Here is a 26,708-nt window from a genome sequence, read left to right on the forward strand (position 1 = left end):
ACAATCGGGATGATTTACAACCCCTGCTAGTGGCCGATTGGCCACGAGTCTGCAGGGAGCGGCATTGCACAAGCAGTTCACCAGAACCGCTTGTGCAATGTTTAATGCCGACAGCGTATGCTGTTGGCATTCAGCGATGTCGGGCGGACATGATCTGCTACATTGGATCATGTCTGTCCGACTATCGGCCCCAAAATGTTCTCCTTATTTTGAGTTAAAGAGATATAAAACCCCCAATTTGTTTTTATGATTCAGAGAGTGCAGCAATTTTAAGCAACTTTCTAATTTACTCCTATTAGCAAATTGTCCTTGTTCTCTTGGTATCTTTATTTGAAAAGCAGGAATGTAAGCTTACTTTTTGGTTTAGCACCTGGGTAGCACTTGCTAATTGGTGGCTAAATGTAGCTACCCAGGTTTCTGAACCAAAAATGGGCCAGCTCCTAAGCTTACATTCCTGCTGCTCAAATAAAATACCAAGAGATCAAAGCCAAATTGATAATAGAAGTAAATTAGAAAGTTGCTTAAAACTGCTTCTCTATCTGAATCATGAAAGAAAAAAATTGAGTTTCATATCCCTTTCAATTTTCACATAATAACACATAGTATGACTAATCACAATTATTATTTTTTGTAAATACTGTAGCTCTGGTTTAATAGGGTAGCATCATTACACTGATTCATGGTAGAAAAAGAAATACATAAAACAAAATAAACAAAGCGTATTAATACAGAACAAGGGGGAAACTGCTCTGGAGAGCTTACAATCTACATGTACTCCCTGTGTCCTTTATATGAGTATGAATGTTCTGCGGGGCGTCAATACTGTATATGACTACTCCTAAAGCCCATGTACATGGGCCATTTTCTGCAGTGCAGCGGCCCCACCCGCCCCCACTCCCGCCCGGCAATGCCCGCCCCCGCCCACCCTCTCTGTTGTCTGATCCTCAGTTGCAGTGTCACGGGCAAGGTATGCCTTTTATTATATAGGATGAGGTATCTTATTTGTTTTAGATGAGTGCTGAGGTTTCCTATGAACCCCCATTTATTATTATTGCTACAACCCAAACCCTCAGAAGTACCAGCTGTTATAAGTTCTTCCTTTACATGTTCAGTACTCAGTCCTAAAGAAGTAGTGAGATGAATGAGGGTGAAGGGGGTTTATAGAAAAGAAAGGCAGGAATAAATAGTATCAGATGAGGACCACAGCACCCTTTACATTTAGCTTTGTGACCACCCTAGCTATACCCCCAAAATGTATATTCTTGTACCACCTATGGTCAATGAATATGTGACAAGTATTTTATCAGAGATATAGAGATTGCTCTTCCAATCTATGCTAATGGCCTTCAAAGCCTCTCATTTATGCACCACTCATTTATGCTTAATACAGGATTACTTTTTGCAGATTTCATATTTTCAGTAAAATAAAATAAATCATATTTGTAACTGTAGTCAAAATAAAATCTCTCTGGTGTCCACAAATAATCTCTTTGTATTCTTTTTAAGCAATATTGTCTGTATCACATGCCTATAAGGGTACTTCACCCTGTAAATAATGTGCTCACCTCATTGTCCTCAATCACATAAGGTAAGTGGTGCTGTTCAGTGAGAGAGAGAAGACTTCTCTCTAGGTCTTATATATTTACATGATTTTATTCCTCTGGATTTGAGCTTCTGTGGGTAATGGAGAATATGTCACTTGGTAGTTTCCTTCTTATGTATCTTTTGTTACAAGAGAACAAAGGCACAATACAGAGAACATTGTGTAGCGTAGTAAATTATTATAAAACTGATAAGATCACAAGAAGAGCCTCACTCCACATGAGATACGCATAGCATTCATATTTACAAATTACATTTAAATATTAAAAAGGATACCCTCCTATAAAGGGCTATACATCCTAATTTTTTCTTTCATGATTCAGATAGAGCATACATTTTAGAACAAATTTCCAATTTACTTCTATTATCAAATTAACTTCATTCTCTTGTTATACATTGTTTAAAGCAGTAATGCACTACTGGGAGCTAGCTGGACATTTTGGGGTCGATTTATCAACCCCTCAAGCTTCTAATTCCGTGCGAGCCTTCAGGATCGCTGGATTTAGGAGTTTAGAAGCAGCGGCCTTAAGACCACTGCTCCTTAACTCGTCCGCCACCACTGAAGCGGCGGACAGAAATCATCGGATTGGATATGATTGAGATGATTGACACCCCCATGCTAGCAGCCAATTGGCCGCAAATGTGCAGGAGCGGCATTGCACCAGCATTTCAAGAGAAATTACTGTGCAATGATAAATGCTGACTGCGTATGCTGTCGGCATTTATCGATGTACAGCGAACATGATCCGCTACAGTGTATCATGTCCGCCCGCATAATGATAAATTGGCCCCTTTGGGTGAACCAATAACAAGAGACACATATGTGCAGCCACTAATTAGCAGCGAGCTTCCAGTAATGCATTACTGCTCCTAAGCCCACCTAGGTATGATTTTTAACAAAGAATATTAAGAGAAAAAAGTAAATGAGATAATACAAGTAAATTGGAAAGTTGTTACAATTTGCACCCTCTGTATCATTGAATAAAAAAAAATTGGGGTTCATGCCCCTTGAAGTCTAGAGTGATAGTCACTGGGTGTGAGTATGAATACTTTCACCAAACTGTCCCATACCATATGTTACAGAGAGTTAGCAAACTTCAATAAAGTTCAATAACAGAAGCTGTGTATATATTTTTGCAGTTAGCTGTTATTAAAATGGATAGGCCTTGTGTGCAGGGCAAGAATAAAAATACTGAGGCAGAAGACAATTTAGTGTGCGATTACATTGTATTCTAGACAGATATCACAGCTTTAGGTAAGAAGAAAAGTGAGCAACAAGAAAGACTGGTAGCGAAAAGATAACAGCACACACAGAACCAGGACTGGGATAGGAGAAGTAACCATGTGACTGAAAACAGAGACAATATGAGGACAGAGAGAGAAGACTGACAGCTATAGGAAGGAAAAATGATAAGGCGTTAAGGGAGGTGAAGAGAGACACACTTGGGAGCTAAGAGAATGATAATAAATAAAGCAGACAATAGTGTGCGAGACAGACGTCGTCCTGATCTGAGCGACTTCCTTCCCTTCCCCACGTTACATGCAGCATACTTCTATTCTTCTTCTTCTTATCGTTTATTTGTTTAGTGCTGCAACATTCCGTAGCGTTGGGTACAGAGATATCCAATGACAAAGATTTGTGATAAGATACAAAAAAATAATATAACAGAGCAAACAAAACTAGTACAGAAGGAAAGCTTACAGTCTAAAGGTTCTATAACTGTATGAACATTCTAGCAAATCATCTTTTCATTGGTGCACTATTAGAGTTTTTATATAATTAAACATGATGGATTTTCATGCGCCTCTGAGCATAGACATCTAGGGCGGGATTACATATGCGGCACAGGCTTCAGCGTAAATGCTGAAACCCGCTTCGCCCGTAATTTCCCCTCGCACATCGGGGAATCACATATACGGCGCTGGCAGTTCATAAAGTGCCGTAAGTCGGATAAACTAGCGATGTCCAGAAATGTGTGTAAATACAAAATTCTGGAGTCGCCAGTAATTTACGGCACGTTAGAAACTGCCTGCATCTAAGAAAAAAAAATTGTTAAATCTCCCGTAAAAGTCTAATACGCCTCCAAAAAATAAACCTGACACGTCAAAACCCTTATATCCACCATCACCCCTATCGGAACTAATAATAAATGTATTAACCACTAAATCCGCAAACCCCAACATCGCAAACTACCTAATAAATGTATTAACACCTCATCTGCCATTCACCCACATTGCAATAAACATAATAAATGTATTAACCCCTAATGCACCATTAACCCATATCGCAATAAACCTAATAAAACTATTAACCCCGAATCCGCCATTAACCCAAAACGCAATAAACCTAATAAATGTATTAACCCCTAATGCGCCATTAACCCATATCGCAATCAACCTAATAAAACTATTAACCCCGAATACGCCATTAACCCACAACGCAATAAACCTAATAAAACTAAGTTACAATTAAAATAAATCTAACATTACTTAAAAATAAAGAAAAACTAAATTAAATTAATCTAAGATTACAAAAAATAAAGTCTAACATTACTATTGGCTGTTCAAATCAGGGTTTTTATTTTGGCTGGCTTTTTTATTTTCATAGGGATTAGGTTTATTATTGTAATTTTTGATAATTTGGTTTATTATTTTATGTAATGTTAGACTTTTATTTTTTTGTAATCTTAGATTAATTTAATCTTATTTTTTTTTATTTTTAAGTAACATTAGCTTTTAACTTTAATTGTAACTTAGTATTTTTTAATTTAGGTAACTGTTGTTAATTTAGGGGGTGTTAGGTTGGGGGGTTTAGTAATTTAATTAGTTATTTGCATTGTGGGGGTTTGGCGGATTATGGGTTAATAGATTTATTAGGATTATTGCGTTGTGGGGGTTTGGTGGATTAGGAGTTAATAGTTTTATTAGGTTTATTGCGTTGTGGGTTAATGGCGGATTAGGGGTTAATAATTTTAGGTTTATTGCGATGTGGGTTAATAGAGGATTAGGGGTGAGGTAAAAATGGAGTAAAATGTCAAAATTTTTGCTGTGTAAGTCCTTGCGCTGAAAATGTGATACCGATTTGCGACACGGGTCTAGGTTAGCTTATGGGAGTAAAACGTTGCGGGCGATGGGTGAATTATACGTCGCCAGCTTTTGTGGGCGCCGCCGCATATGTATGCCGGCTGGATGGATCCTTCAAGCGGAACTTCAAACACTGTAAGTGGATCGTCGGGGGTTAGTGTTAGGTTTATTTAGGGTTTTTTGGGTGGGTTTTATTTTTAGAGTAGGGTCTGGGCAGGTAAAAGAGCTAAATGCCCTTTTAAGGGCAATGCCCATACAAATACTCTTTTCAGGGCAATGGGGAGCTTAGGTTTTTTAGATAGGCTTTTTATTTGGGGGGGTTGGTTGTGTGGGTGGTGGGTTTTACTTTTGGGGGGTGTTTGTATTTTTCTTTACAGGTAAAACAGCTGATTTCTTTGGGGCAATGCCCCGCAAAAGGCCCTTTTAAGGGCCATTGGTAGTTTATTGTAGGCTAGGGTTTTTTTTTATTTTGGGGGGCTTTTTTATTTTGATAGGGCTATTAGATTAGGTGTAATTCGTTTTTATTTTTGATACTGTGTTTTTTTTGTAACTTAGTGTTTGTTTGTTTTTATAATTTTATAATTTAGTGTTTTGTTTTTTTGTAACTTATTTTTTTTGTAACTTAGTAATTTTTATTGTAGATTTAAATAATTTGAATAGGGTTATTTTTTTTTCAATATGTAATATAGTTAATTTAATTGGTAGTTTAATGTAATTGTAGTATAACAGTTAGGGTAGGTTAATTAATAGTTTAATATAGTTTAATTTAATTCTACAAGTAAGTTTTAATTTATTTTAAGATAGGGATGTGGTAATTTAAATGTAAAGTTAGCGGATTGTTAGGTTTAGGGGTTAATAGCTTAATTTAGTTTATGGCGATATGGGGGGCTGGCGGTTTAGAGGTTAATAGATTTAGTTAGTGGTAGTGATGTGGGAGGCCAGGGGTTTAGGGGTTAATACTTTTATTTAGTTGCGGTGGGGTCCGGGAGTGGCGGGATAGGGGTTAATAACATTATGTAGGTGGCGGCGGGGTCCGGGAGTGGCGGGATAGGGGTTAAATCATTTATTTAGTTGCGGTGGGGTGGGGGAGCGGAGGAATAGGGGTTAAACATTTTAGTATAGTGGCGGTGTTTAGTGACAGGGTATAAATAAAGTTGGTAAAAAGCCGAATAGCAGCGAGATCGATGACTGCTAGTTAACAACAGTCTGCTGCTCATCGCCCCATACTTGGTGCGTGGCTTTTTGACTTTTTTTTTATGAATGAGAGCGTATTCAGGTCCGCTGCCGCGATGTTATGCGATATTAGGCAAGCGCATTGGTGCCGGCGAATGCAAAAAAGTTAACGGCTTGATAGATAGGCCCCATAATGTGACTAATACATGTACACTCATAATCCTGTTTTGGAAAAAGCTCTTTAACTCCCATAAAAGTGTATGCAAAGCATTCCCATTTCTTAAAATATTATAAAAATGCACCATTTAATAGCACTGAAAATAAAGATTATGGGGTGAATGTCCCTCATACAAGGGAGCTGTATTTAGCACTTCCGCTATAGCGCTAATTGCGCTAGAAGTAAACTCATTACGTGCGGCGGGTTACTCTGGTATTATGAGTTGAAAGTAAAGTAAGTTATTGCGCTCACTTACTTCTAGCGCAATTAGACTGTTACACAAAAGATAACCTCTTCCCCATAGAAGTCAATCGAGAGAAAAAGTAGAAAAAAACCTGATCGCATATTCTCAAGTGCGCTAACCTGACCTGAAAATATGAATATATCACATTCCAATGTTCTTCACATTGCAGAATATGTTCTGTTTATTCATCAATAAATATATATATATATATATATATATGATAGTATTTTGGTACAAGATATATCTATACCTATATATATATATATATATATATATATATACACACACACACACAGTATATATAATTATATAGAGGAATAGGTATATACAGATATATCTATTTAAAAATACATGGTATGCTATGTGCAGAACATTTTAATGGGAAATATCTACAGTATATATATATATATATATATATATATATATATATATATATATGTATATACAGTATATGTTATGTACATATGTTTTTATGTATTTATATGTGTATACTGTATGTCTGTAAATACATATAAATACATTTGTACACATATATAGACATTTATATATATAAATACAAATATATCTTTAGACATGTATGTATCTCTATGTTAAAGCCATTTGCCTGCCTTTGTTTTCTCTAACACCTGAGATCTCATATATTTGAGCCCTTATAACTTTGTGTGCAATACTTCTTTAAAATATTTTTTTTCAGACAGTGTTATTATATGTGTAACTGTACTTTGTAATGTATTTTTGAGCAACTTTTTATTTTCGCCAAACAGTTTACTGAGTCCTCCAATCATGTGTATTGAAGACAATACCTAGGGAGAATACATCTCTCAGCTGTACTCTGCATCTACTATAAAGCTGTCTGTGACATAGCTACCAGGACTTAGAATGTATAGATCATCAATACTGGAAGAAAAAAAACAATATGTTTAATGTTTTCTACCAGGCTCCGTTCTGGACCCCATTTTTGCATCTCAGGAATAGGAGGTGGGTGTTGCCCAGGTTGGACTGTGTCTCCCAGCACCGGCCAGTGCCTCCAACGTAAGTCTTCTATGTAATGAGTTTTAATCTTTTTATAGTGTCCAGTGGCAGTCATTTGTTTAAAAATAAAATGTTCTTACAAAATAGTATATACTATTGTATTTGTACACTAGAAAGCATCTTTAAAACAGGCCCAGAAACCAAATTAAAAGAATAAGAAACCCCAAATGTTCCTTTCATGATTTAGGTAGAACTGATCATTTTAAATGACTTTCCATATTACTTCTATTATCAAATTTGCTTCAGTTTTTGGTATCTTTTGTTGAAGGAGCAGCAATACACTACTGGGAGATAGCTGAACACATCAGGTGAGCAAATGACTGGAGGCATAAATGTGCAGCCACCAATCAACAGCTAGCTCCCAACTGCTGAGCCTACCTAGGTATGCCTTTTCACAAAAGGATACCATGAGAACAAAGCAAATTAGACAATAAAAGTAAATTGGAAATCTGGTTGAAATTGCAATCTGTGAGGCTGAATTATCAAATGTCTGTCGGAGCTGATCCAAGAGTGCGGATCAGGTCCGACAGACATCGCTGAATGTGGAGAGCAATACGCTCTCCGTATTCAGCTGGTGCAACGCCGCCTCCTGAAGACTCGCGGCCAATCTGCCGCCAGCAGGGAGGTGTCAATCAACCCGATCGTACTCGATCGGGTTGAATTGTGGTAATTCTTGTCCGCCTCATCAGAGCAGGCGGACAGGGTTATGGAGCAGCGGTCTTTAGACCGCTGCTTCATAACTGGTGTTTCTGGCGAGTCTGAAGACTCACCAGAAACACGGGCCCTCAAGCTCCATTCAGAGCTTGATAGATAGGCCCCTGTATCTTAATCATGAAAGTTGAATGTTAACTATGTTGTCCCTTTAAATGTTATGTAAAACTTTATATTTGTGGTGCAAAATGCTCCATAAAATATAATACCTACACTCTATCAGAATTGAGTCAGTTTTTTGAGATAAGCTGCAACACTATACGATTGTCAGTATGTAAAAAATGCTTCATCTGTGCTCCCTATTTGCAGCCCTCTGTTCGTTTGGTTGTGGCAGCGGATTCTGCATCGCTCCAAACCTTTGCTCTTGCAGAGACGGCCTCCAGGGTGTCACTTGCTCAGGTAGTAAGTATGAGCTTGTATTTCTATGCTCATATAACGACTAGTGCGCCTATCGGCTGATGATATGGTACTCGTTTCTTTTCAGATGACTTTGCCAGTGAACATGAGAAGGATTTGGAAGACAAAGGTAAAGATTACTATAGAGGTCTCTGCTAGAATTATTGAAAGTGGTAAACTTTATATGTTTGGGGGTTAAGCCGGACTGTAAGGGTTAGAAATAATTGTGTAGCAAAATCTAAGGTAGTGTGGTATATCTTTGCATCATATCTAGGTTATAATATAAGGCAAAGCTTTCTTATAGATTTAATTGTACATTTTATTTAAATGTTTCCTAATGGCAAAATGAAAGCTTAATAAATATTTGATAAAACACGGATTCATGTAAAGATCACAACCTATTACGTTTATTTGAAAAAATAAAAAAATGAAAATACACTTTGTAGCAGTCTGAGTACTGACCACAAGTACTGACCACAAGTACTGACCACAAATACTGACCACACCCACTAATGGTTTCCTTAGCTCCGCCCTCTATGTTCCTCTGGAAACCAGCCAAAGAAAATTCCACACAAAATTCATAGAATATTAAGGGCCAGACAACAAGTGGCGCACTATTGTTTGCTGAAGTCATGATAAGCAGTGCAAACGAAATAGGCGCGTACTGGGTTAGCGCGACTGAAGACCTTATGTAAAGGCTAAGGGTTAAAATGAAAACCCTTTTTTATAAGGGTTAAAAGGTATATGACAAGGTGTTTTATATATATAAATATATATATATATATATATATATATATACTCATGAAATGCCCATGTTCAGCCCATTTTACAAAAAACAATTACACCTAGATTTAGAGTTTTTGCGGCCAAAGGGGTGCGTTAGCTACGCGTCTTTTTTTCTAGCGCTGCTTCTAAACAACGCTGGTATTGAGAGTTCTCTGAATGGCTGTGTTAGGCTCCAAAAAGGGAGCGTTGAGCCGAATTTACCGTCACTTCAACCCTCAATACCAGCGTTGCTTACGGTAGCGGCTAGCTGGAAAAACGTGCTTGTGCACGATTCCCCCATAGGAAACATAGGAAGCTGCAAAAAAGCAGCGTTCAGCTCCTAACGCAGCCCCATTGTTTCCTATGGGGAAACAGTTTCTAAGTCTGCACCTAACAACCTAACATGAACCCCAAGTCTAAACACCCCTAACCTTACACTTATTAACCCCTAATCTGCCGCCCCCGCTATCGCTGACACCTGCATTATATTATTAACCCCTAATCTGCCGCTCCGTACACCGCCGCAACCTACATTATACCTATGTACCCCTAATCTGCTGCCCCTAACACCGCCGACCCCTATATTATATTTATTAACCCCTAATCTGCCCCCCTCAACGTCACCGCTACCTTACCTACACTTATTAACCCCTAATCTGCCGACCGGACCTCGCTGCTACTATAATAAATGTATTAACCCCTAAAGCTAAGTCTAACCCTAACCCTAACACCCCCCTAAGTTAAATATAATTTTAATCTAATGAAATAAATTAAATATTATTAACTAAAGTATTCCTATTTAAAAATAAATACTTACCTGTAAAATAAACCCTAATATAGCTACAATATAACGAATAATTATATTGTAGCTATTTTAGGATTTATATTTATTTTACAGGCAACTTTGTTTTTATTTTAACTAGGTACAATAGCTATTAAATAGTTATTAACTATTTAATAGCTACCTAGTTAAAATAAGTACAAAATTACCTGTAAAATAAATCCTAACCTAAGTTACAATTAAACCTAACACTACACTATCAATAAATAAATTAAATAAATTAACTAAAAGTACCTACAGTTAAATACAATTAAATAAACTAAACTAAATTACAAAAACAAACAAACACTAAATTACAAAAAATAAAAAAAGATTACAAGAATATTAGGCTAATTACACCTACTCTAAGCCCCTAATAAAATAACAAAGCTCCCCAAAATAAAAAAAAATTCCCTACCCTAATCTAAATTACAAAAGTTAACAGCTCTATTACCAGCCCTTAAAAGGGCTTTTTGCGGGGCATGCCCCAAAGTAATCAGCTCTTTTGCCTGTAAAATGAAACACAATACCACCCCCCAACATTAAAACCCACCACCCACATACCCCTACTCTAACCCAAACCCCCCTGAAGATCACCTTACCTTGAGTCGTATTCACCCAGCCGGGCACCGATGGACCAAAAGAGGACATCCGGAGTGGCAGAAGTCTTCATCCTATCCGGGCAGAAGAGGACATCAGGACTGGCAGACATCTTCATCCAAGCGGCATCTTCTATCTTCATCCATCCGGAGCGGAGCCATCTTCTTCCAGCTGACGCGGATCCATCCTTCTTCCCCGACACCTACTCGCCGAATGAAGGTTCCTTTAAATGACGTCATCCAAGATGGCGTCCCTCGAATTCTGATTGGCTGATAGGATTCTATCAGCCAATCAGAATTAAGGTAGGAAAAATCTGTTTGGCTGATTGAATCAGCCAATCAGATTCAAGTTCATTCGGATTGGCTGATCCAATCAACCAATCAGATTGAGCTTGCATTCTATTGGCTGTTCCGATCAGCCAATAGAATGCGAGCTCAATCTGATTGGCTGATTGGATCAGCCAATCCGATTGAACTTGAATCTGATTGGCTGATTCAATCAGCCAATCAGATTTTTCCTACCTTAATTCTGATTGGCTGATAGAATCCTATCAGTCAATCGGAATTTGAAGGACGCTATCTTGGATGACGTCCTTTAAAGGAACCTTCATTTGGCGAGTAAGCGTCGGGGAAGAAGGATGGATCCGCGTTTTCTGAAAGAAGATGGCTCCGCTCCGCTCCGCTCCGGATGGATGAAGATAGAAGATGCCACTTGGATGAAGATGTCTGCCGGTCCGGATGTCCTCTTCTGCCCGGATAGGATGAAGACTTGTGCCGCTCCGGATGTCCTCTTTTGGTCCATCGGTGCCCGGCTGGGTGAACACGACTCAAGGTAGGGAGATCTTAAGGGGGGGTAGTGTTAGGTTTATTTAAGGGGGGTTTGGGTTAGAGTAGGGGTATGTGGGTGGTGGGTTTTAATGTTGGAGGGTGGTATTGTGTTTTATTTTACAGGCAAAAGAGCTGATTACTTTGGGGCATGCCCTGCAAAAAGCCCTTTTAAGGGCTGGTAATAGAGCTGTTAACTTTTGTAATTTAGATTAGGGTAGGGAATTTTTTTTATTTTGGGGGGCTTTGTTATTTTATTAGGGGGCTTAGAGTAGGTGTAATTAGCCTAATATTCTTGTAATCTTTTTTTATTTTTTGTAATTTAGTGTTTGTTTGTTTTTGTAATTTAGTTTAGTTTATTTAATTGTATTTAATTGTAGGTACTTGTAGTTAATTTATTTAATTTATTTATTGATAGTGTAGTGTTAGGTTTAATTGTAACTAGGGTAAGGATTTATTTTACAGGTAATTTTGTACTTATTTTAACTAGGTAGCTATTAAATAGTTAATAACTATTTAATAGCTATTGTACCTAGTTAAAATAAAAACAAAGTTGCCTGTAAAATAAATATAAATCCTAAAATAGCTACAATATAATTATTCGTTATATTGTAGCTATATTAGGGTTTATTTTACAGGTAAGTATTTATTTTTAAATAGGAATACTTTAGTTAATAATATTTAATTTATTTCGTTAGATTAAAATTATATTTAATTTAGGGGGGTGTTAGGGTTAGGGTTAGACTTAGCTTTAGGGGTTAATACATTTATTAGAGTAGCGGCGAGGTCTGGTCGGCAGATTAGGGGTTAATAAGTGTAGGTAGGTAGCGGCGACGTTGGGGGGGCAGATTAGGGGTTTTATTAAATATTATGTTGGTGTCGCAGATGTTAGGGGCAGCAGATTAGGGGTTCATAGGGATAATGTAGGTGGCGGCGGTGTGCGGTCAGCAGATTAGGGGTTAAAAAAAATTATTATAGTGGCGGCGATGTGGGGGGACCTCGGTTTAGGGGTACATAGGTAGTTTATGGGTGTTAGTGTACTTTAGAGCACAGTAGTTAAGAGCTTTATAAACCGGCGTTAGCCCAGAAAGCTCTTAACTACTGACTTTTTTCTGCGGCTGGAGTCTTGTCAGTAGAGGGTCTACTGCTCACTTCAGCCAAGACTCTAAATACCGGTGTTATTAAGATCCCATTGAAAAGATAGGATACACATTGGCGTAAGTGGATCTGCGGTATGGAAAAGTCGCGGCTTGAAAGTGAGCGTTAGACCCTTTCCTGGCTGACTCTAAATACCAGCGGGCGGCCAAAAAGCAGAGTTAGGACCCCTTAACGCTGCTTTTGACGGCTACCGCAGAACTCTAAATCTAGGCGTTACACTTTATATTTTGTATTTATAAGTACAAATTTCTAAACTGATTTAAATCTAGTACTGATTTCTAAACTGTTAAAAATCGCCTCTTATCTCAGTGCATTTTGACAGTTTTTCACAGTCAGACAGTGCTAGTTCACATGTGTCATATAGATAATATTGTGCTCACTGCTGTAGAGATATTTAAGAGTCAGCACTGATTGGCTTAAATGTATGTCTGTCAAAAGAACTGAGGGGGCAGTCTGCACAGCTTAGATATAAGGTAATCACAGAGGTAAAACATATACTAATATAACTGTGTTGGTTATGCAAAACTGGGGAATGGGTTAAGGGATTATCTATCTTTGTAAACAATAATAATTCTGGAGTAGACTGTTCCTTTAAAGGGCTAGAGACACTTAAAGGGACAGAAAGGTCAAAATGTAAATGTGGGTAGCCCAACCTAAGACCTTGGGCCACAATACAGAGTTCCAGTGTTTTTATGTGGCCCTACACTTCCTCAAATCCCATGTCTGTACCTGGATATAATTTCACTGGTACTGCAGCCACCTCAAGTTCATACGTATCAAATATCTGTGTTATGTTGTAGCGAGACAACTGGATATGATCTACTCCTCTGCCTCTCCCCATCTGTATCATAGACTGCCACACCCCCATCTCAAAGTAACCCACTACACTATTAACCCCTAAACCACAACATCCCCATTTGAAAAGTAACCCTCTCTACCCTATTAACCCCTATGGGTTGAGTTGTTTAGGTTTTAATAGTTTAGTGGGGACTTTGCGATGGGCTATGCAGTGGTTTAGGGGTTATTAGAGTAGGGGGTTATGGCGATTTGGGTTAACACGTGAGTATGAATGTTAGTTTTTTTTACACTTTTTGAGAGTACATTATCGTAGTCATGATATTCTAACTTATGTTCTTTGCGTGTGTCGGGTTAGCACACGAGCGATAAATATTTACTTTCAACTTGTAATATGGTGCTACCCGACGTGCACAAAGAGCAGATGTTGAACGTATTTAGCATGTGAGCAGGAGCACTAATTATTGCTTCACTCATAATCTAGACCTGTGTGATTAACCTCTGCTCAGAACCCGCAGATCTCTGCTGGTCCCCAGTGGAAGCTGCCACAGATCTAATCAGCAGCTCTAGTTCAACATCTGAGTTATGTGACTAGCCCTGCTGATTAGAGGCTAGATTAAGAGTGAATCACTAAGAGTAGCATGCAAGCGATAAGGGATATTTTGCTGCTCTTTGCGTCTGTCGGAAATAGCACGTGTATTATGACTTGAAAGTAAACACATTCACTTGAACACAATCAAATTTAACGGGCATAGGGTTAGCGTGACTTCACAAGACAAGAAAGTTGCAAAAACCACATCAAAAATATATTTAACCCCTTAATGACCAGCGACGTACCCTGTACGGTCTCGCTCGAGCAGGGGCGCTAAATTGTGCACCACTTGTAATCTAGCCTGAGATCAGTAGCGTTTCCACTTGGGACCAGCAGTGCTGTGGTTAAACATACAGTTGGGGAGGGACAATAATCTTAATTGATTATAGCTCTTTAACCTCCCATTGGGTGGGGGGGGATAAATATTTATGTATCTGAAATAGCTGGTGGTGCTTATTGAACCCCGAGACATAATTAGCATTAAAATATGTGCATTGTGTTTAGACAGAGATAACATGAGCAGGTATGATTCACCTACAGGCTCAGCACATTTAAATGAGCATGCCCTTAAGAACAATATGTGATGAGGTTAATGTTCAAAGCCAGCAATTTTTACTACAAAAATAAACACGTAGGAACAATTTTCCTTAATACTCTGCAGTGGGTATAACAAGCAATTTGGAAAATATTAAGGGCAAAAATTTATAGTGCAGTGTCCCTTTAAGGTATTGCGGGTAAATTGTCAGTTCTGGCTTTGATGTCCAGTGAGATTTTTACTATTAAACAAACTGTTTTCCTTTATATATATCCTAACTTGTTCTATTGATATTTTCAGGGTTTCCTCCCAACTGTTTATCAGCCATGTGCGACCATCACTGCAGGGTAGTTAATGGTATTCCTATGTGTAGCTGTTTCCATGGTTACAGCATCGGAAAAGATGGTAAAACCTGTTATGGTGAGTTGTCCCATTGTAATGTCTTCCTTCCCTAATGCATTAAATTGATTATTTATCTGTCAATATGAACTAAACATTCTAAAAACAGCTACGTGCTTACAGCTGTAGCATAATTAATGCCATCAGCTTTGTTGTAGAGGTTTTATTTTATCAGTTGTAACACTATCCAGTTCATACAATGCAATATTTTGTTATTTGTGTGCCGCTAAATAATGCTGTCTGGTTAAAGCTGATTTGAAATACAGATCATGTGAATTGAAGAAAAAAACTTGGAGCTCAGGTGACTATAAGGGAATATTCTGCGTATGTGTATGTCTGAGTCCAGGACTAATAAATATTTAAATTAACTTAGCTGCGATTGGCCAAATGTTTTTACCAAAGCCACAACCACTTTTGAGGGCTGGCTTTAGTGATATCACAAAGGAAAATAAAAAGTCTTTTTTTCTACATGAAATAAAGCTTAGTTTTAAAGAAAAAATTGGTAAGACGTAATTGATAAATCATGATCATTATAATTATAATGTTTGTTTATATGAAGTTTGATTTCATTTTATAACCCTTTAACTTACCAACCATATTCAAATAACTCTACCATAATAAAACTCTGTCTAGTTCAATGGTTTTCAAAGTGTGAGGCGGCCTCCATGGGGGAGGGCTAGTGCATATAAGGGGAGGCGCAGGAGCAGTGGCATATCCCACTATCCTATGGAAATCACAAGCAGCAGCTGAATTTAGCAAAAGATAGAACAGTTTATAAGATACAACAACGGCACTTCTCATCTCGTGGTGGATGTAGGTGTAAGTGCAAATTGAAATGTGACTGATGCACTCTTTTGGTTAAGCAGAATCAGCTCCTATGATAGTGTATGGCTGCTTATCAGCATGTAACGTATTAAGGGCATTACCCCCTGCCTGACATGGGATCTAGCAGTGAGTGAGTGTACTTGGCAACATTGTTGCAGTGTAGTGGGTGGGTGCTTAGTACTCACTATTTAACCACTTGCAGGCCTGTTTTCAGCCTCTTTTGTTCCAGTTAGTCCAAAGCGTTTTTCCCCTCCCATCCCTCCCAACTTTGTTGATGTTGTTGTTATTTTGCAGATGCTGGTGCGTTGCGGCAATGTAGACGTTAATCAGTTTAGCTTAGTGTCTGAGACAGGAGTCTGATTAGTTGAACTTTCTCTAGTAAGACCTCAGCTCTAATTCCCGTCCCCTAATTGGCATGAGTTGGCTGTATGTTTTTCAATGTAATTTCCCTTGAAAGGTAGTTTTTAGTTATCTCTTGATAGCAGGAGGTCAAGGCTTCATCTAAGGGTGGAGCTCCTTAAAGGGGGACTGTCGAGCTAATGGGTGGAGCGATGTCCCTAGGCGCGGCCTAGGGGTGCTCCACTCCGTAGGCCTGCTTACCATGTGTGATATCCCTTTAAATCTGAACCTGCATAAGCACTTCCTTCCTATTTAAGGAAGTGCTTACCCCTCAATCAGGGCCTGAAAATTGAAGCTGTTAACCAGATCTCCTTGCTCCTCTGTGGAGCTACTACCACTTTTTGTTATTGTTGCTTTAACCTTCAGGTCTTATACTGCGCCTTCGATACCCGCTGGGTATCTACTGTTACCTCTATTCTGACCGGGATCATTTTCTGGATTCATCCGCCAACCGGAACTTCTTTCACCACGTCGAAGTCGCGCTCACACCAAACAGACGCCGAACCTAAGAGCTGCAACTTTCCTCTCAACCTTTTTTACTAAAAGGCATAACCGCTCTCCACGCTTCATACCACCGCAACTGTTAAGATAAGTACCGCTCTCCTCGCTACAATTTATTCTCGCATAAAGGTTAATCCTTAAACATCATTGTTTGTTATAGGACATATCAAATACCTATATTGTGTTTCACATCTGACTCAGTATATAGCGGTTTGGGATTCAAGCTAGTATGTCTGGACTGTGTATATATTTTATTGCGTGAAAGTGTGAGTGCGTGAAGGAACTACCTCTACCTTACAAAGCAGTCTATTCATTTGCTTTGCTTGATCTGCTTTAATCAGCATTAACTGTTGCATTATACTTAAACTCAACTGACTTGCTCTGAACTTTAATCTCAGTTACTTATACTCATTCCTGATTTATATATATATTCCTATCTTAGTGAAGTTTCATATTACTCAATCAATTACAAAATTAATGTCTCACCTTAAATAAGTAAGTTTAATAAATCATTTTCTCTTGCTTATTTTAAGAAAAGAGCAACAAAACCTTTATTTTTTCATTCTAATTTTGGTTATCACAGAATTTTCAGGCCTATAAGGTTATAACCTGTAATATATAGGATGGATCCTAGTGAAATAAAAAATGAATTCACCAATATTCATCAAAAATTGGAATATTTAGCCAGGGCCTTAACTGAGGTACAATCAGAAAATAAAGCACTTAAAACTTTAGTAAAAGAATGTTTACCAGCAAAGAGCTCAGAAGTCCCTGAACCTCACATTAACTATCCACAACCCTTTTCTGGTAAACGAAGTAAATATAGAGACTTTAAAAATGCTTGCAAATTACTTTTTTCACTAAGGCCTAAAACTTATCACTCTGAAAGAATCAAGGTTTGTACCACCATCTCATTCCTCCAGGGGGAGCCTCGCTCATGGGCTAATAGATACTTTGAGAATAACCATCCAATTTTGGATTCCCTGGAAGAGTTTTTTTTAGCCATGACATCCCTATATGAGGACTCTCACTCCCAGATGACGGCAGAAACGAAATTGAGATCCCTAAAACAGGGTAAGAGGAATATAGAAGACTATATTACCGAATTCCAAATGTGGATAGATGATTCCAAATGGAAAGAAATTAGTTTGAAAAACCAGTTCAGACTGGGCCTTTCAGAATTGTTAAAAGATGAGTTGTCCCGTTTGGAGATGCCCGAAACCCTGAACGGACTGATGAAATTAAGCACTACCCTGGATCGGAGATTACGTGAAAGGAAGGCTGAGAGAGCTACCTATTACGTACCACCTAGACGTCCGTATCTTTACACACCCAACCAGGAAAAGGGTACTTCTAATCAAACCCCAATGGAGATTGGAGCCATAAAAGGACCTTTAACACCTGAAGAAAAGGCCAGACGCAGATCTGAGAATCTTTGCTTATATTGTGGGCAAAAAGAACACTCCGTTAATAATTGCCCAATTCTTCAAAAGCAGAAGAAGGGTAAGATTCATTGAAAACATAATATTTTATACTTCACTCAAAACCCTCAACTGACTCTTAACCTTTCTTTACAGTGGGATCGGAAAAACATACAGTCTAATGCATTGATCGATTCTGGGGCAGCCGGAAATTATATCGATATTTCTTTTGTTGATTTAAATAAAATACCTATTGTTTGCAAGGAACAACCAGTCTCTGTTAAACTCATTGATGGCTCCCTCATACAACATGGTCCCATTACCCATCAAACAATACCTTTACTAGTGACAACTGACGATGGACATACTGAATATCTTTCTTTTGACTTAATTTCCATCCACATGCATACACTTATTTTTGGCTTTACATGGTTAAAAAAACATAACCCCAGCATTGACTGGTCCACTCCACAGATAACATTAGCATCACCATTCTGTTTAAAAACTTGTTTTCCATATCAGTTAATCTCTGCTATTGAATCCGAACTACCAGAAATTTATCAGGATCTGGCAGAGGTGTTTGATTTAAAAGAGGCAGAAAACCTCCCCCCTCATAGGGAGTTTGATTGCCCAATTGATTTGATACCTGGCTCTCAAATACCTCACGGAAAAATATACCCACTTTCACAAGAGGAACTTACTTACTTACGTTCCTATTTAGACGACAATCTTCGAAAAGGTTTTATATCCCATTCAACATCTCCAGCTGCTGCTGGAATGTTCTTAGTACGTAATAAGGACGGAACAATAAGACCTATTATTGATTATAGAGCTTTAAATGAAATTACTGTTAAAAACAGGCATCCTCTACCCCTCATACCCGAATTATTAGAACGTTTAAACGATGCTACAATCTATTCAAAACTTGATCTTAAGGGGGCTTACAATCTTGTCCGTATGAAAGAAGGTCATGAGTGGAAAACCGCCTTTAGAACCCGTTATGGGCTTTTTCAATACAATGTAATGCCCTTCGGCTTAAGCAATGCTCCTGCAACCTTCCAGCATTTTATTAATGAAATATTCCACGACCTTATGGACATCTGTGTTATAATTTACTTAGATGATATTTTAATATACTCCAAATCACCCTCTGATCACGAAAAGCATGTAAGATGGGTACTCACCCGTCTCAAGGAGCACAAATTATATGCTAAATTAGAAAAATGTGTATTCCATGTCTCTAAGATAAAATTTTTAGGTTATATAATAACTCCTAACCATGTACAAATGGATCCTGACAAAGTGTCCGCCATTAAAGATTGGCCTGCTCCCACTACTGTAAAAGCGCTACAACGCTTTATAGGTTTCGCTAATTTTTATCGAAAGTTTATTAAAAACTTTTCTTCAATAGTTAGACCACTGACACAACTGACTAGTGTTAATCAAAGATTTAAATGGTCTCAAAAAGCCCAAGAAACCTTCGAAAAACTTAAAGAGTTATTTTCTACAGCCCCAATCTTATCACTACCCAACTTTGATCTCCAATTCCAACTTGAAGTAGATGCCTCTAATACTGGCATAGGAGCAGTACTCTCCCAACAACAAGTTGAGAATGGGGAAATTCACCCCATTGCGTTTTATTCAAGAACCTTAACTAGTGCAGAAAGTAATTATAGTGTGGGGGACAAAGAATTGTTAGCAATAAAGAGTGCCCTTGAACAATGGAGACACCTCCTAGAAGGATCTAAACTTCCATTCATTATTTTTACTGACCATAAGAATCTTGAATATTTAAAAAAAAACAAGACTTTGACAGCCAGACAAGCGAGATGGTCTCTATTTTTAGACCGTTTTAATTTTATAATTACCTACAAACCAGGCAGTCAAAATACTAAGGCTGATGCTTTATCACGTATAAACGAAAACTTAACTCATGAACCACCTAATTTTACTATCCCTCCTGAAAAAATCATAGGCGTCCTGACACCTATAGAACAAGAGGTTCATAAGGCTCTAAAACAAGATTCAATACCCCACCAAACTTGTGTTAAAGACTCTCTATCTGGACTGTACTATCATAACAGTCAATTGTATATACCCAAGAGCATGAGATCTTCAATACTCACACACACCCATGATGATACAATGTCTGGTCATCCTGGAATTAAAAAGACCATTGAACTAACCCGACGTCATTTCTGGTGGCCTGGCATGAACAAATATATTTATGATTATGTATCAGGATGTGAGAATTGTGCCCGAAATAAATTAGTTCATAAGAGACCAATTGGTCTACTTACACCTCTGCCTATCCCAGATAAACCATGGAGTACCATAGCCATGGATTTTATTGTTGAACTTCCACTTACTCAACAATATAACACTATTATGGTAATAATTGACCATTTAACCAGACTAGCTCATTTTATCCCACTTAAGGGATTACCCTCAGCTATGACTACGGCTAAGGTATTTATCGACCACATAGTCAGACTACATGGTTTACCTACCAACATAATTACAGATAGGGGAACGCAATTTACCTCTTCTTTCTGGAGATCTCTGTGTAAATTGTTAAAGATTGACCACCTTTATACCACTGCTTTCCATCCCCAGACTAATGGACTTACAGAGAGACTTAATCAAACCATAGAACAATTCTTACGTTGTTACATATCACATCTCCAAGATGATTGGACAGTTTATCTTCCCATGGCCGAATTCACATATAACAATTCCATAAGTACCTCTATCAAAACTTCCCCCTTTTTTGCAACATATGGTTACCACCCAAACGCTATATCTCTTTCTAACAAATCAGTAAATTCTCCCACAGCAACGGAATTTACATCTAACCTCCATGAAAGGTTAATTGTCCTGAAAAGACATCTTCATGAAGCCAAACAATATCAAAAAACATATTATGACTTAAAACATCGAAAGGGTCCTGATTATAAGGTTGGGGACTTAGTACTTCTATCAACAAAGAATCTTAAACTCAAAGTTCCTAGCAAGAAACTTGCGAATCAGTTCTTGGGTCCATTTCCAATAGAACATGTGATCAATTCCAACGTGGTTAGACTTAAATTGCCTAAAGACTACAAAATACATCCTTCTTTCCATATCTCATTGTTGAAACCATTCCCAACCAAAGACCATCCTTCTTCTATTCCGCCACCTCCTGTTATGGTGGATCATCAAGAAGAATTTGAGGTTGAATCCATACTGGATTCTAGGATACACAGAAATAAATTGGAATATCTCATTAAATGGAAGGGTTACGGCCCTGAGGAAAACTCTTGGCTCATCCATTCCGAAGTCCATTCGCCCCGATTGGTCAGGTTCTTCCATAAGAAATATCCACTTAAACCTCACGCAGAATCCCCAGGGGTGATTCCCTGAGGAGGGGGGCATGTGCTATCCCTTTAAATCTGAACCTGCATAAGCACTTCCTTCCTATTTAAGGAAGTGCTTACCCCTCAATCAGGGCCTGAAAATTGAAGCTGTTAACCAGATCTCCTTGCTCCTCTGTGGAGCTACTACCACTTTTTGTTATTGTTGCTTTAACCTTCAGGTCTTATACTGCGCCTTCGATACCCGCTGGGTATCTACTGTTACCTCTATTCTGACCGGGATCATTTTCTGGATTCATCCACCAACCGGAACTTCTTTCACCACGCCGAAGTCGCGCTCACACCAAACAGACGCCGAACCTAAGAGCTGCAACTTTCCTCTCAACCTTTTTTACTAAAAGGCATAACCGCTCTCCACGCTTCATACCACCGCAACTGTTAAGATAAGTACCGCTCTCCTCGCTACAATTTATTCTCGCATAAAGGTTAATCCTTAAACATCATTGTTTGTTATAGGACATATCAAATACCTATATTGTGTTTCACATCTGACTCAGTATATAGCGGTTTGGGATTCAAGCTAGTATGTCTGGACTGTGTATATATTTTATTGCGTGAAAGTGTGAGTGCGTGAAGGAACTACCTCTACCTTACAAAGCAGTCTATTCATTTGCTTTGCTTGATCTGCTTTAATCAGCATTAACTGTTGCATTATACTTAAACTCAACTGACTTGCTCTGAACTTTAATCTCAGTTACTTATACTCATTCCTGATTTATATATATATTCCTATCTTAGTGAAGTTTCATATTACTCAATCAATTACAAAATTAATGTCTCACCTTAAATAAGTAAGTTTAATAAATCATTTTCTCTTGCTTATTTTAAGAAAAGAGCAACAAAACCTTTATTTTTTCATTCTAATTTTGGTTATCACACCATGCTCCTCTAGGGCGTTCGCTGCTCCTCATAGACGGGTCCTAGCAGAGGTCCCACATATTGCACAGTGCCTTGTTCTCTTGATGTTAGGGGTTAGCTAGAATGCTCAGATGCCGCCACTTAAGTTGAAGACTTTGTGAAAGTCTACAGTTAAATGATTTAATTTACTAATAAAAGTGACCATGACCGGTCTTAAACCAACCTGGTGTCAGTGTTTTTTCAGGGGAAGTTAATTAATTGGGGTGGTGGTATTAAGAGAGGAATGTCCAATGGGGGTTTAAGCCCTTAAGAGGTGTGTGTGTGAACCCTGGATCATATGTAAAGTCCCTGAATTAAAACTAAAAATAAATATTATAATTTTCTTTAAAGAGACAAAATAAAATAACATCTGTTATGGGGGGCTTCTGTCTTGTAAATTTAATCAGTGGGGAGTGCCTAAGACTTTGAAAAACCCTTTTTTAGTTCTTATAGTAAAGGGATTTTTTTATTTCATGATTTAAATAGAGCATGCAGCACTATTTTCTGTCATGTTGTGCTCCAGACACCTACCTAAGTATCTCTTCAACAAAGAATACCATGGGAATGAAGCAAATGTAATAATATAAGTAAATTGAAAACTTGTTTTAAAATTGTATGCTCTGTCTGGATCACAAAAGAAAATTTTGGGGTTTTATATCCCTTTAACCCCTTAATGACCGGACCATTCCATTTTTCAATTTTCTTACCCTTAATGACAATGGCTATTTTTACATTTCTGCAGTGTTTGTGTTTAGCTGTAATTTTCCTCTTACTCATTTACTGTACCCACACATATTATATACCGTTTTTCTCGCCATTAAATGGACTTTCTAAAGATACCATTATTTTCATCATGTCTTATAATTTACTACAAAAAAAATAATAAAATATGAGGAAAAAATGGAAAAAAACACACTTTTTTCTAAATTTGACCCCCAAAATCTGTTACACATCTACAACCACCAAAAAACACCCATGCTAAATAGTTTATAAATTTTGTCCTGAGTTTAGAAATACCCAATGTTTACACGTTCTTTGCTTTTTTTGCAATTTATGGGGCAATAAATACAAGTAGCACTTTGCTATTTCCAAACCACTTTTTTTCAAAATGGGCGCTAGTTACTTTGGAACCCTGATATCTGGCAGGAATACCTGAATATCCCTTGACATGAATATATTTTGTTTTAGAAGACATCCCAAAGTATTGATCTAGGCCCATTTTGGTATATTTCATGCCACCATTTCACCGCCAAATGCGATAAAAAAAAAAAAGTTCACTTTTTCACAAATTTTGTCAAAAACTTTAGGTTTCCCACTGAAATTATTTACAAACAGCTTCTGCAATTATGGCACAAATGGTTGTAAATGCTTCTCTGGGATCCCCTTTTTCAGAAATAACAGACTCATATGGCTTTGTGTTTGCTTTTTGGTAATTAGAAGGCCGCTAAATGCCGCTGCGCACCACACATGTTTTATGCCCAGGAATGAAGGGGTTAATTAGGGAGCATGTAGGGAGCTTGTAGGGTTAATTTTAGCTTTAGTGTAGTGTAGTAGACAACCCCAAGTATTGATCTAGGCCCATTTTGGTATATTTTATGCCACCATTTCACCGCCAAATGCGAGCAAATAAAAAAAAAACTTTACATTTTTCACAATTTTAGGTTTCTCACTGAAATTATTTACAAACAGCTTGTGCTATTATGGCAGAAATTGTTGTAAAAGCTTCTCTGGGATCACCTTTGTTCAGAAATAGCAGACTTATATGGCTTTGGCGTTGCTTTTTGGTAATTAGAAGGCCGCTAAATGCTGCTGCGCACCACACGTGAATTATGCCCAGCAGTGAAGGGGTTAAATTAGGTAGCTTGTAGGGAGCTTGCAGGGTTAATTTTAGAGATCAGCCTCCCACCTGACACATCCCACTCCCTGATCCCTCCCAAACAGCTCTCTTCCCTCCCCCACCCCACAATTGTTACCGCCATCTTAAGTGCTGGCAGAAAGTCTGCCAGTACTAAATAAAAGAGTTTTTTTTTTTTGTTTTTTTAAATAAAAATTATAAAATATTTTAGTTGTGATGGACCCCTGCCTTAGCACCAACCTCCCTGATCCCCCCCTCCAGCTCTCTAACCCTCTCCCCTACCTAATTACCGCCATCTTGGGCACTGGCAGCTGTCTGCCAGTACCCAGTTTGGCCCCAAAAACCAAACTATTTAAATTTTATTTATAACTTTTATTTGTATTTTTAATTATTTCTGTAGTGTAGCAGCCCCCCCACAATACCCCCACCCCCTCCCCCTCCCATATCCTTTTATATGTTAAAAAAAAAAAAATTGTAACTTTTTTTTTAACTTTTTTTTTAACTTTTTTTCCCCCCTTCCTTCATTGGTGTCAGTGTGGCTAATGTTCGAACGTGGACGTGCCTGCGCGTCCACGTGCACGCGCATCCACGTGCACACGCGCACGATGCACGCGCGCATCGTGCACGCGCGCGCACACGCTTCCTCCTCCCACCGGACAAAGGCACCATCGGCACCATCACTACCGGTGCAGAGAGGGCCACAGAGTGGCTCTCTCTGCATTGGAGGCTTGTAAAGGGGTATTGCAGGATGCCTCCATATCGAGGCATCACTGCAATACCCTCAGTTTTGTGATCACTTCCAGCACTATGTTAGACAACTGACGTACCAGGTACGTCCATTGTCATTAACTGCTTGTTAATGCATGACGTACCTGGTACTTCAGTTGTCATTAAGGGGTTAATCTACAGATCCAATTCACCACAGTGTGAAGTAACTCTCTCTCATTTGTCATTAACCAATTCCAAAGACACAATAGGCAGAAATGTCTCATAGGAAATACAGGCAGGTACCCATAATGGAGTTGATGATTAAGAACTTGCCGCCATGGAGAGAAATCACACAAAATCTTTGGGATTTTTTTGTTCTTATTTTGTTATTTTGGAGACTCTTCTCCACATACAGAACCTGCATATTGAGATAAACAGCTCTCAAGGTAAAATTTGCCTTTCTAAAATTTTTTGAGGGACCTCACTGTACTGATGATACTTCTTAAATAATCTCACCTGAGCAAAAAAATTTAGTTAATCTCACTAGAGCAGATTGCTTTAGATAATCTCTCCTGAGCAAAGATCTTTAGATCATCTCGCCTGAGCAGATTGCTTTAGATAATCTCTCCTGAGCAGAGAGTTTTAGATAATCTCTCCTGAGCAGAGAGCTTTAGATCATCTCACCTGAGCAGAGAGCTTTAGATCATCTCACCTGAGCAGGGAGCTTTAGATCATCTTACCTGAGCACAGAGCTTTAGATTATCTCACCAGAGAAGGGAGCTTTAGATAATCTCTGCAGAGCAGAGAGCTTTAGATCATTTTATCTTAGCAGGGAGCTTTATATCATCTTACCTGAGCACAGAGCTTTAGATTATCTCACCAGAGAAGGGAGTTTTAGATAATCTATGCAGAACAGAGAGATTTAGATCATCTCATCTGAGTGGAATTCTTTAGATCATCTTGACTAAGCAGAGCTTTAGATTATCTTGCCTGAGTGGAAATCTTTAGATCATCTTGACTGAACAGAGAACTTTAGGTCATCTCACCTGAGCAGAAAGCTTTAGATAATCTCACTAGAGTAGAGAGCTTTAGATCATCTAACCTGAGCAGACAGCTTTAGATCATCTCACCTGAGCAGAAAGCTTTAGGTCATCTCGTCTGAACAGAGAGGTTTAGATCATCTTGTCTGAACAGAAAGCTTTAGGTCATCTCGCCTGAGCAGAGAGCTTTAGATCATCTTGCCTAAGCAGAGAGCTTTAGATCATCTCACCTGAGCAGACAGCTTTAGATCATCTCTCTTAAGCAGTGAGCTTTAGATCATCTCTTCTGAGCAGAGAGCTTTAGGTCCTCTCGCCTGAGTAGAGAGCTTTAGATCATCTCACTAGAGCAAAGAGCTTTAGATCATCTCACCTGAGCAGAGAGCTTTAGGTTATCTCACCTGAGCAGAGAGCTTTAGATCATCTCACCTGAACAGAAAGCTTTAGGTCATCTCGTCTGAACAGAGAGGTTTAGACCATCTCACCAGAGCAGAGAGCTTTAGATCATCTCACCTAAGCAGAATGATTTAGGTCATCTCCCCTGAACAGAGAGCTTTAGATAATCTCGTCTGAGCAGAGAGCTTTAGATAATCTCACCTAAGCAGAGAGCTTTAGATCATCTCACCTAGGCAGATAGCTTTAAATCATCTCATCTAAGCAGTGAGCTTTAGATAATCACCCCTGAACAGAGAGCTTTAGATCATC

General features: G+C 38.4%; 1 protein-coding gene across 1 annotated transcript in view; it reads left to right on the top strand.

Annotated features, from left to right (window-relative positions):
• VWCE (von Willebrand factor C and EGF domains) overlaps window positions 1-26,708 on the top strand; it is a 282,410-nt gene that overhangs the window by 20,704 nt on the left and 234,998 nt on the right. Inside the window, exons 2-5 of the mRNA XM_053720451.1 lie at window positions 7,258-7,352; window positions 8,373-8,462; window positions 8,548-8,589; window positions 14,849-14,968. Coding sequence (XP_053576426.1) covers window positions 7,258-7,352; window positions 8,373-8,462; window positions 8,548-8,589; window positions 14,849-14,968 — 347 coding nt within the window. The remainder of the gene's footprint in view (window positions 1-7,257; window positions 7,353-8,372; window positions 8,463-8,547; window positions 8,590-14,848; window positions 14,969-26,708) is intronic.

The sequence above is a fragment of the Bombina bombina genome, chromosome 7 (assembly GCF_027579735.1).
Source record: "Bombina bombina isolate aBomBom1 chromosome 7, aBomBom1.pri, whole genome shotgun sequence".
Taxonomy (NCBI): domain Eukaryota; kingdom Metazoa; phylum Chordata; class Amphibia; order Anura; family Bombinatoridae; genus Bombina; species Bombina bombina.